An 11,945-nucleotide genomic window follows, 5' to 3' on the forward strand; every position below is an offset into this window, starting at 1 on the left:
TTTGTATGAGTTATATACATACTTTTCCAAGTCGCAGCACGACATATCTTCTCCAGAGGTACTTACGCAAACAAAGTAGTTGAGGTGGAAACTGCCCCAGTGGCAAGCACCCTAGTTTTCTCGGTGAGGGGCTTGCTAGTCCTTTAGTGGCAGAACTGGACTGCAGCTTAAATTCATTCAGCAATGGTTGTCGTTGTGACTGGAGCACCCTTACAAGTGTGTCTGAGTCCAACAGTTGGTCAGTTCACAAGGGTTGTTTAGTGCAATGTAAGTAGAAATGTTAGATATTACTTGATAACTAGCGTATGAATAGACCTCTCAGCTGGTCATGTCGAATTCGGGAGAAAAGTCTGAAATATTATAGGTTGATTGAGGCAAAATCTGAAGGAACCTAGGGAATAAATCTTTGGATTGGTTCAGAGAAGCACGCAATTGTCTGTGAGATACAAGAAAGCTCTTGAGTTGGGAGCCTGTATCTCATCTACTCTACTTGTCATGGTGAGCGCTAGTAAAAGGTGACCTTCCATCTGAGAAATATGAAGTGTGCTCTGTGAATGAGTTTGAATGAACTCTTCATGAGTTGAATTAGAAATATGTTCAGGTGCAAGTCCGAAGAAGGAGCCCTTACTGTAGGAACAAACTCTGAATAAATACTTTATGAACTGTTTGATGATTCTGCAAGAGTAGGAAGAGAAAATGTGATGAACTTCTATATCTTGATATTGCTGTAAGACGTACCTTAACAGACGCATGTACCAACTGTGAATGAGCTAGTGAGAGGAGATAGGATATTTGCCAGAATATGCTAGTAGATGATGTAGGTTTGATTTTCTGGCACCATAGGCAGAAACGTTTCCATTAACGTTTACATGTGTTTATCATGGCTTCCGCTTTGACTTGGAGAGAATAAACCTGCAGTCCTAAGGAATATTGAGATCTTTGAATTGATGGAAATTAGGAGCTGTGCGCATAAGAAGAGACAAGTCGGGTCAGGATGAAGGGCCTGGCATTAGTGTATCGTCAAAAGTTTACAGAATGTTGGTAGGTGAATGTGGTTGTATTCTGATATTAGGAGAAGCCCTTTGAACCAGTGCTGCACTAGCCATCTGGGGGCTATCAGGATAAGATGACACTGCTTGGCTTTCCTCTTGATGAGAATCTTTGGTATTAAAGGCATTGGGGGAAAAATGTAGGTATAGACCCTGAACCATTTGTCGAAAGGCATTCCTCCAAGATGTTGGATGTGGATGCCAACTTGCATAGAAATGGCAGTTGCAGGTTTCGTTTGATGCAATGGGATGCAGAGCCGTTTTGCCTCAGAACGAGAAGATCACACTTAGAACTGTGTGATCAAACTCCCCTTTGTGGAGGCTGTTTCCAGTTTTGTTTAGCATGTCTGCTATGAGATTTCTAGTACAGGGAACGTTTGGCCCAAAGAGTTATCCTGTAATTTCCTGATCCTCCTTGGACATCGCCAAAGATCTTGTGCCGCTTTGTTTATTCACATAATGCATGCTAGTGGTATTGTTCTTGCGAACTAACACCAAAGATTTTGCTACATTGGCAGGGAAGTTTGGAGACTGAGTAGATGGCTTTGAGATCTAGGTGAGTGATATGTATGCTCTTCTGAAGCAGAGGCCACTTTTCTCGAATTAGAGGTTTTGTGGATGACTGCCCCAGCTTCCAAGAGAAGCATCTGTAGTCTGAGACCACCAGACTAGAGCTTCCGTCATACCTATGTGAAAATCACCAGGCCCTCAAATGAATATTTTGATTAAATCTATTATTTTTGTAGCTGCTCCCGTAAGGCATTCATTTTCAGGCGTTCAAGAGGGATCATTTTGATCGCCGAGGACATGATGCCTAAAAGCTAATTCAACAGACGCACTTTTTTTTTTTTTAAGGGCCAGTTTCTAGAGCCTTGTCTTTGGATAAGTCTTTGTTTTTGGACAGCATCTAGTGTTGAGGCCCAAGAACAGTATCTTCTTGGATGGAGGAGACGATTATCTTTGAAAATTCACAAGGAGACTTAGCTTGTTAAACAACTTTAGGCAAGCCTCTGTGGCCCTGGACCTTTGAAATGCTATTAGTGCTCTTATCAACGAGTTGTCAAAGTTGGGGGAGCCCTTCCTGAAAAAAACTGATTTAAAGCCAAATGGAAGAACTCTGATGAGATGCGAAAGTATAATTACTGTAAATTCAGAGCTGTTTTGTTCTGATGGAGAGGGTAACCACATAAAAGGATTGTTTCTGGAAATACTTGTGTAATTTTTGGATGTGTATGATGGATGGACACTCCTCTGTTTTCTGGTTTATGAGACAAAACCGAGAAGAGAAGCCTATTCCTTGCTGAGAATGTGGGCCTTTCTCTATGGAACTTTTGGTAAGTGTAGCTAGCACTACCATCCAAAAGAGATGGAGAATAGGTGGGAGCCCTCATTTTGGTGGAGTAGTGGGTGGAATCTGGTAACGAGATCCAGGACTTATTTGTCAGATGGTATTTTCCACCATAGACAACATTTTTGGAACTGTTCTTTCCCCACTGGATGGTGTAATCAGCACCAGAACATTGTCACTGTAGGTTAGCTAGCCTAAGGGCTACTGAGTGGGTTGATAAGTCAGATACTCATCAACGGATAAGTGTCTTTTGTGGGTTCCTATAAAGATTGTTTCTTTCAAAACTGTAATGCCCCAAAAGATTGTCAGTGTCAAGAATCAGCCTTGACTGCTTGCAAGAACCGTCAACGTGATTGCCATACAGAGCCTCGGCATGATACGATAAAAATATTAAATATATTTGTACCTCAAATTATAAATGTTGTGCCCTTAAACCTTAGCATCCAAGGACCACTGACCCTGCCAGTTGTGGGTATCCTATTGAAGCTTTATCTACAACTCAATCATTTTGCCCCCTTGCAGCAGCATTTGTTTTTTTAATCTTTCGGCAAACATTTTATTTATGTGGCCATGTCTGACCACATCTTGTGGCTAATCATGCCCCGTATTGCAAGAGAATTGGCAGCCCGTACAGTAGCATTGGACATAGATGAGAATGCGTCATTGCTGGCTAGGCAGGATTATAAATGACATGGTTTTCCATGACTGTAATTCCTCCTGGATACATCAACAATTGGACTAGGGTTTACATCTTTCCTGTTTAAAATCATAAAGGAAAAACAAACACATGTCTTGTTAGATACAGGAAGCTGAAAGTGTTTGGTCGCTTGTCCAAGGGGGATGGAAACCACTCAAATCCATCTGGTTGGGGAATCCACCAGTTGTGGGTGTAATATGCCCTGTAGGTCTAGTACTAGAGCTACATGGACCTGACCCATGCTCTGCAGTTGGAGGCGGAGTGGTGTAATTGCTCGATTTGTTGTTAACTGTTGTAGGCATGCTGATATTAGTACCTTAATTCTTGACACTAAATTATCCTGAATTATGTCCTTGTTGACAATTACATGATTTCAGCTTAATTTGTATCACCTTCAAGCTTGACGTGGCACATGTAAATGACTAGGCTGTCATTGTTTGTTGTTGACGAGGCCTTCGTCGTAGGCGAGGCCACTGTAGAGGATGCAGTCATAGACAAGGCCATCGTCGACAATGCAGACAGAGATGAGGCCATCGTAGATGTATTTACGCAGACTAAGTCACTGTAGACAAGGGCGTCGTAGTAGAGAACCATCATAGATGAGGCTGTTGCAGACAAACATCTTAGACAAGACTGTCATAAGTGACTATCATAGATGAGGCCATAGTAGATGACCGTCATGGACAACCGTAGATGAGACTGTCGTAGATGACCCTCGTAGATGAGGCCATCATAGACGACCAACATAGATGAGGCCGTCTTAGACAACCATCATAGACGAGGTTGTCGTAGACAACCATCATAGATGAGGCTGTTGCAGACGACCATCATAGATGAGGCTGTCGTAGACAACCATCATGGATTCAGTCTCTGTTGGGAGTGTTCTAGAGGGTGCTGTCGCCTGATTCGTTATGGTTCAAGTTTGGTCCTTTTAAAAAAATAAAAAAAAGGTCATGCACAGGCTATTAAACTGACTTTCATTGCCATTATAGCCTATGATAGATATATATATATATATATATATATATATATTGCTTTATTAAGTTACCGTGGGACTCCCATTTTGACGACGGGGAATGATTCACGCATGTGAATTTATGAAAGATACAATACTGGAGAATTACCATATCCTATGATAAGTTTAAAAACACATACTGACACTAAGGCCACAATGGAATTTGGAGACCTAGGTAAACATCCAATTATAGACATCAACAAAAGTTCACATTTCTCCAAATAAAGAGGAAGCATTTCTTATATCAGTTCTCAGATCCATGGGAGTCCTACAGACAACAAATGCAAAGTCTCTTCCTCTAAAAGCATAGGAATTTTTAGTGGAAGGTCTATTAATTTCCTTAAAAATGTGCATATTTGAAGTTGTGTTTATGGCAATTTTGTGAAGGTTAATCCCCTGCCAGAGCCACAAGGTTGGTGATTACAACATGGAAACAGGTACCAAGGGGGAAAAGCAGGTAGCCTGGGAGGAGGAGCTCTCAACTGGGAGCTGCAGAGACAGTACATGAAGGAGAAGATGGTAGATGCTATTGCAACACGTTGCCTTCCAAACACCAGGTATCAACATGGCTATGGGAAAGTTAAGGGGCATCCCCAGATGTTAACATAAAGAAACAGGACTACCAACACCATACTTCAGCCACGGACAAAATAAAAAGTATGAGCATGATCAGGGTACGAATAATGACAAGTCTGCCATAGGATTACCCACAAAAGGTAATGCAGGCTTTTGACCCACACCATTAAGACTTAAAGTTTGGTGTTCCCCTTTTCCCTAACTTTTGACCCTTATCTTGTGGGTGGACATACATTATTTATCGCAGGAAAGGCCTCACCCACATAACTGTGGCATACTTCATCCTCTGCCAGTCCACCCCATCGGGTTGAGATGATACTAACTCGGTGGCTTCAACCTTTAACCCGAAAAATGTTTTTGCTTGGGAAACCAAGTTTGAAATAAAGTATGTCCTAGTACGTAGTGAACCAGTTATTGCTAAAATAAAACTGCCTCTGTGCATATCCGCAATTTCTCCTGTATTAGGGATTGCACAGGGCAGGATTAAAATTGTGTTGCTCCTGCCTTGTGAAATAACTAATGGAGAGTGATTGGTGATTTTTAGGGAACCAACACACCCACATTACTAATAATGCCAACATGTTGCGGCCTTCCAGCAAGAATACCTGCCTAGGGTCCAACACTTAGTTTAACTTCCCAGAACCAGGGTCCTTGGCCTTCATCAGGGCACGTTCTCCAAATGAGTCCATACTGTCTTTCCAACATGTCAAAATCACATGCATAGAGGTAAGACTACTTCCTCGCCTAGTCCTTCCTGCATCACATAGTCAAAAAAACATAAGTGACACAAGTCAATGAAACCATCAATAGGAATAGAAGAACACATAAGACACACTAGTGTGAATCACGCATTATACTATATGGTGATATTATCACACTGCAAGATCACACAGCACTCAGTGCAATAAAAACGTGCATGGTCAATCTCTATTTAAAAAAAGTGCTTGCATTCCTTTGTGCTCGCACTGCACTCTGACCATTCCCATCACAGGAGTTCAATGGCAGCACCACGGAGGTATCCTATTAGGCACGAGACGAGGAACCTCAACATTGACCGGGGCCATATATTGACATTTTGAGATCTTGGGTAATTCCCCCTCACTACAAGTTTATTCAAGAAGCAATATAATGTGAGCAAGATGAGCTTCAGCCACCCTGGAAGGGGGAGGGGGAGGGAGCTCAATGATAATGGATTTGAAATGCATGAGTGTATGTGTATTTAGGAGATTGTGGGGCATAAGCATTTCTCCTACCTCTCTTTTTGTGAATTAAGACTGCCATAGACCCAGAAGTGATGCACAAGCTCAGGCAACAAACATATTTTCATTCAACAGTTTTACAAAGTGTGCCTTCACCAACCGTAATATCAGGTCACTTTACAAGTTTAATTTGCAGTACATCACACCAGTTAATAACTGTGGACGAAAGGAAAACATAGTGTGAGATAGTAGAGTATGCTGTAAAACAGTCAATAACATCAAGATTGGGATGTTAAGTGTAGAACTCTGAGGAGAGCAGGCAAAGCAGCCAAAAAAAGCTACAGTTAGAGAGGTGGATCAAGAACCAAAAGACTCTCAGATGTCAGGTGCACCCCCATTTAAAAAAAAGTAAATAAAATAAGTAATAGAAAGATGGTCTGCTAGGAATTCAGTACTGGAATGTCACCACACAGTAGGTAGAACTATGGACCCTGCACTAAATTCGCTTAGCAAGAGCACCATTTGTGTGATTGTAATATTTCGTTTTTACTCCAAGATGAATCAGTCGTATAAGGGTGCAAATGCAAGTTTTTGTTTCTCAACATTGTATGATAATAATAAGCATCGCCTTTTACCAAGATAACATTATGCTTGGAGAATCTGTAAACATTTGACAGAATGTTTTTGCTGGTATTAGATTGAAATCTTCTTCTGTGTTTTGTTCTAAGATGCCTCTGGATGGTGGAAGGGCCGGCTACATGGAAAGGAAGGTCTCTTCCCTGGAAACTATGTGCAGAAAATATAACCTTCATGGGAGAACTGGCACAAACTCAGAAGTCATATGCATCTTTAAATTACCTCTCCAACCACTTCTCCGGCATAAAGGTTGCATCTGCTCTTCCAAGCTTCATCTCCTGAAGCCTGACCATATAGCTGCAACTCATAAGTGTTGGAACCAGCATGTATCCAAGCAAAAGTAGATACTAGTTTGGGAGGTCTGCGAGTGGGAAACAGGGTAGGGGGGAGAAAGTTATTACTGTCTCTGCTTCCAGGATCAGAAAAATCATTTCAGTGCATCTTTGTGTGTCTCTTAGACCTATACAGTGGGTGCGTTTTGAGAGGTGGTATAATTTCTTGAAAGAACTGCGCATTTTGTTGATTTTTAATATTTAAATGAATGGTCAATTTTTTAAAGGTGCTTATTTACTTTTCTACAACTCCCGGCTCCCATCTGTTTCAAATTGGTAATGTCAATTAGTTGCATGGTTCTCATCTTACTACCTCAGATGGATGACGCGCTGTGTCAGTCTTGGTTCTTTAGGAGGACGAAATCTCCAAGTTGGAGAAATATTACCGTTGTGTCCATTTCAGGCTGAGCAATTTATGGGTCTCCTTACTGAAACAATATTACATCATTTCTCACCCTTGAAAAAAGCTATTGAACTCAGTCACCATTATATGTAATTGATTACGTCCTTAATCCCAAGAAAAAAGAAACACAAGCATCTATGATAAACAGCTGTTTTTTTGTATTTTTAAAATAAAGTATTGTTAAACATATGTTCAGGCATACTGGAACAGCATTGTGTAGTTTGATAGCATTTATCATTAACAGTTCTTTGACATGCAGTACAAAAATACATCAAGCATTGCCAAAACTAACAGGTCTAACATTTTAGACCTATTGGTGGACCAAATGCTTTCTGCGGATTCTGTGCATCGCTGGCAAAAAAAAGAAGAAAGGCAAAGGAAAAAGATGTGATTACACGAATTCGCTATGACTCTTCAGTTCACTTTACAGTGAATGAGACGAACTCAGTTGACTAAAACTTTCTTGTAGTCAGTGCCCAAATCACAATCAGAAATAAGTATGAATACACAACAGCACAATTAGTCCTACAAAAGAATAAGTGAAAGGTAATCAAAAAGAAAGACACTGGGCCATTTAATGATGTAATAATGGACTTACTTTTAAGATTATGTTGATGTCCACAGTGTGGGGCTAAAGAAGTAAGCACATTCTAAAACACTTTGCTGTTAGTTTTCTTGGATGACAGAGTCTGATAGTGGATTACATACCGAAACAGCTAACACAGTCACTAGAGGAGCACAAGAGATAAATTACTTGAGATTACTAATTACAAAAACATTACGCTGAGACTTCCTCCTCTGTGAAACGTCCACTTTTCTGTCAATATCGGCAACTCTTTCATGTTTCTATATCATCCTTCATTCCAAATTCTTTCTTTTTTAATAATCAAACTTACTAAACAGACAGCATTTCCCTCAATCCCGCACCCTCACCCCTTATTCGCCCTATTTTCCCCCTTCTTTCATCCCCACCTCTCTGCCACATCTATTCATTTCCTTCTCCTCTGGTTTCTTTTCCGGCTCCATTAAGCTAGTTGTTAGCCTACCTATATTTAAATAGCATTCTCTTGATTTCTCCGTGACTTCTAAATTGCATCTCAACTCCCTTCTCCTTTCCCAGGTTCTGTAACCCACTGTACACCATAATTTCATAGCTTTTTAGACTCCTACTCCTTTACCCCTACAGTCAGGTTTCCGTTCTGCCAACTCTATTTAGACTACTCCACCTGCTGTATGAAGTCATCTCCATTTTGCTTACTGTGTCCTGCTCTAATGTAGAATTTCTACTTTATTTTGTCTGATGCTTCTGGTATGCTGAATACACAATCCTCGCCACTACTCTTGTTTATTGGTCTTTCTGGCTCTGTTCCTTCATGGCTTTCTTCTTATCTCTGTAATCATACTAACTCAGTCTCCAGTACTAGCACTTCCTTTCTCCTTATGAATGGGTATGACCAGGGAACTTTTCTTTGCCACCCCCCTTCCTTTTTCCACCAATACATCTCTACTCTCAGCTATTATTCTCCCTTTTAATCTTTCTTATCACTCCTATGCCAAGGACTGACAAGTCTTTGATGTACTTTTATTGTTCACTCCTGCCCTCTGCAATTGAATCTGTACTTAATTTGTATAATTTGTTTCCTACATATCCTCACTAGGGCCATCATTACAGCCCTGGCGGTCGGTGATAATGTGGCAGTAATACCGCCAACAGGCCGGCGGAAAAAAAAAAAATGGAATTATGAGCACGTCGGAAACCGCTCAGACAGACAGCCACTTTAACACACCGACTGCCACGGCGGTAGTAACAAGCACCACGGCGGTAACCGCCAACAGCCAGGCGGAAGACAATGTTCCACACATTGTATTAAGACAGACCTATCTGCCACCTTTTCCGGGGCGGTACCAACGACATCAAAAGCACGGCGGAAACAGAAAACAGAAGTCAAAGGACTCACCTCTGGACACTCAGGGAACAACCACGACGCCATGGAGCCCGAGTTGCACATTTTCCCCATGCTCTTCTACCTCTTCCTGCATTCCTGCATTACGAGCAGCAATGTCAGCGAAGATGACCACGGTGAGTACTGCCACCTACCACACAAGGGAGGGGGGAGTAAAAAGAGTGACACACACACGCAACACCCCCAACCCTAACACCATACACACAAACAGATGCAATAACATTGCATATCCACCCCGTACCACTCAGGAATAATGCAAGGACATAAGGAATTGGTTAAAGTGAGTGTAATAAGATAAAATAGTAGAAATATGTGCTTCTAAATCAAAACAGTACATACATATATACAAATGGAGGGACACTGCCCAGTCCTCAATGTCCGTGGGCCACAGGGTCACAACACATAGGCCAAGGCCCCACCTCACTCCTGCAACAACATGGAGAAAACACTGCAGGGGCATCAGGTCGAAAATACATAGGCACCTCAGGGGGATGGGGAATTGGGGGGCACCTCAGCCGGAAGATGGTACAACACCACTGGTCCTGGAGGGGGCTACATGTCCTGTGCGATGTCCTGGGGAGTGCAAGGCCACAGTCTCTCAAGTGGGTGGTTTGGCCACTGCGTGGTCCTGGGGAGTGCAAGGCCACAGTCTCTCATGTGGTTGCTTTGCCCACTGCTTGATCCTGGGGAGTGCAAGGCCACAGTCTCTCAAGTGGATGGTTATTCCACTGGTTCTGGAGGGGGCCTTGTGGCCAGTGTGCTTCATCCTGGCAAGGATGCAGTGAGTGGATTGCTTCTCCACTGGTTCTGGAGGGGGCCTTGTGGCCAGTGTGCTTCATCCTGGCAAGGATGCGGTGAGTGATGGCTTCTCCACTGGTTCTGGAGGGGGCCTTGTGCCAGTGTGCTTCATCCTGGCAAGGATGTGGTGATTGGATGGTTTCTCCACTGGTTGTGGAGGGGGGATTGTGCCCAGTGTGCTTCATCCTGGCAAGGATGCGGTGAGTGGATGGCTTCTTCCACTGGTTCTGGAGGGGGCCTTGTGCCCAGTGTGCTTCATCCTGGCAAGGATGTGGTGAGTGGATGGTTTCTCCACTGGTTCTGGAGGGGGGATTGTGCCCAGTGTGCTTCATCCTGGCAAGGATGCGGTGAGTAGATGGCTTCTTCCACTGGTTCTGGAGGGGGCCTTGTGCCCAGTGTGCTTCATCCTGGGAAGGATGGGGTGAGTGGATGGCTTCTTCCACTGGTTCTGGAGGGGGAATTGTGCCCTGTGATGCAGCACTTGGGGAGTGCAAGGTCACAGTCTCTCACCTGAGTGTCACACCTACAGGATTTGCAGGGTCCAGGACACACTACAGCCCATGGAGGCAGGACTACACACTGTCCGCCAGCGGAGACGGCTGCTCAATGGTGGCAGAGGCAGGGCTGGTATCGGGGCTGGCAGTGGTTGAGGGAGGCTCCAGCCCATCCCCTGCAGCCTCGGATGGCTGCCTACTGGGGCTGCTGATGCTGGTAGCAATGCTGGTGGCGGTGGCGGTGCAGGCAGTGGTGGGGGGAGGCTCCAGCCCATCCCCTGCAACCTCGAATGGCTGCCCACTGGGGCTGCTGATGCTGGTGGCGGTGGGGGGGAGGAGGCTCCAGCTCTTCCCCTGCAGCCTCGTACGGCTGCCCAATGGGGCTGCTGATGCTGGCAGTGGTGATGCTGGTGGCGGTGCAGGCAGTAGTGGGGGAGGCTCCAGCCTGTCCCCTGCAGCCTCGGACGGCTGCCCACTGGGGCTGCTGATGCTGGCAGTGGTGATGCTGGCAGTGCTGGTGGTGGTGCAGGCAGTGGTGGGGGGGAGGCTCCAGCCCTTCCCCTGCAGCCTCGGACGGCTGAACCACCATGGTTGGTGATGGGGGCTCAGAATCAGTCCCAGCCCCAGGCCTTCTGTCCTTCCTGCCTGCTGGTGCAAGCCCCCTGCCCTTCCCTTTGGCAGCTGGTGGTGCCTCCTTGCCCTTCCCTTTGGCACCTGTAGGTGCCTACTTGCCCTTCCCCTTGGCAGCTGGTGGCGCCTCCTTGCCCTTCCCTTTGGCAGCTGGTGGTGCCTCCTTGCCCTTCCCCTTGGCAGCGGGTGGTGCCTCCTTGCCCTTCCCTTTGGCAGCTGGTGCAGGCACACTTTCAGTGCTGATGGCTGGTTCCATGGAGCCTCTCCCACCTGCAGTAGCTGTTGACACTACTGTGGCCGTGGACTGGGTGGCTGAGGTGTTCGCCTGGGTTCTGACCACCCTGGCCCGACGTGAAGGACAGGGTGGGGGGGATGGGTAAGGAAGAGGTCAACGGTGGAGAGGAAAAGCTTCTTAGGGACATTGGGGCGGGAAGAGGGTGGAAGTTTGGGAGTGGAGGAAAAGGGAGTGGTTGTAGGAGGTGTCTGTTGATTTTGGGTGCAGGTGCATGGGCTGGATGCTGTTGTGAGGTGGATGGCTGTTGGGTGACTGAGTGCTTCCGTTTGTGTTCTTTGGGATGAGGGGGCACAGACACAGTGGGAGAGGACACACGGGACGTGTGCACGGATGTGGGGGTGGTGACTGCCAGTGAGGGGCATGTACTGATAGGTGGCTGGTGATGGTCATAATGGATGAGGATGTAGAGCATGCAGGTGTGAGTGGAGACGTTACTTGGAGGGAGGTGGAGGATGAGGAGGAGGGGGACACAGTGAAGGCAGTGAATCTTGGTATGTCTGCATCTGGAT

General features: G+C 45.1%; 1 protein-coding gene across 1 annotated transcript in view; it reads left to right on the forward strand.

Annotated features, from left to right (window-relative positions):
- Positions 1-7,437, forward strand: part of MYO1F (myosin IF) — a 235,806-nt gene extending 228,369 nt beyond the window's left edge. The window contains exon 28 of the mRNA XM_069217167.1: positions 6,613-7,437. Within this exon, the coding sequence (XP_069073268.1) occupies positions 6,613-6,689 (77 nt within the window). The 3' untranslated portion in view covers positions 6,690-7,437. The remainder of the gene's footprint in view (positions 1-6,612) is intronic.
- The last annotated feature ends 4,508 nt before the right edge of the window (positions 7,438-11,945 follow it).

The sequence above is a fragment of the Pleurodeles waltl genome, chromosome 12 (assembly GCF_031143425.1).
Source record: "Pleurodeles waltl isolate 20211129_DDA chromosome 12, aPleWal1.hap1.20221129, whole genome shotgun sequence".
In the NCBI taxonomy this organism is placed as follows: Eukaryota; Metazoa; Chordata; class Amphibia; order Caudata; family Salamandridae; genus Pleurodeles; species Pleurodeles waltl.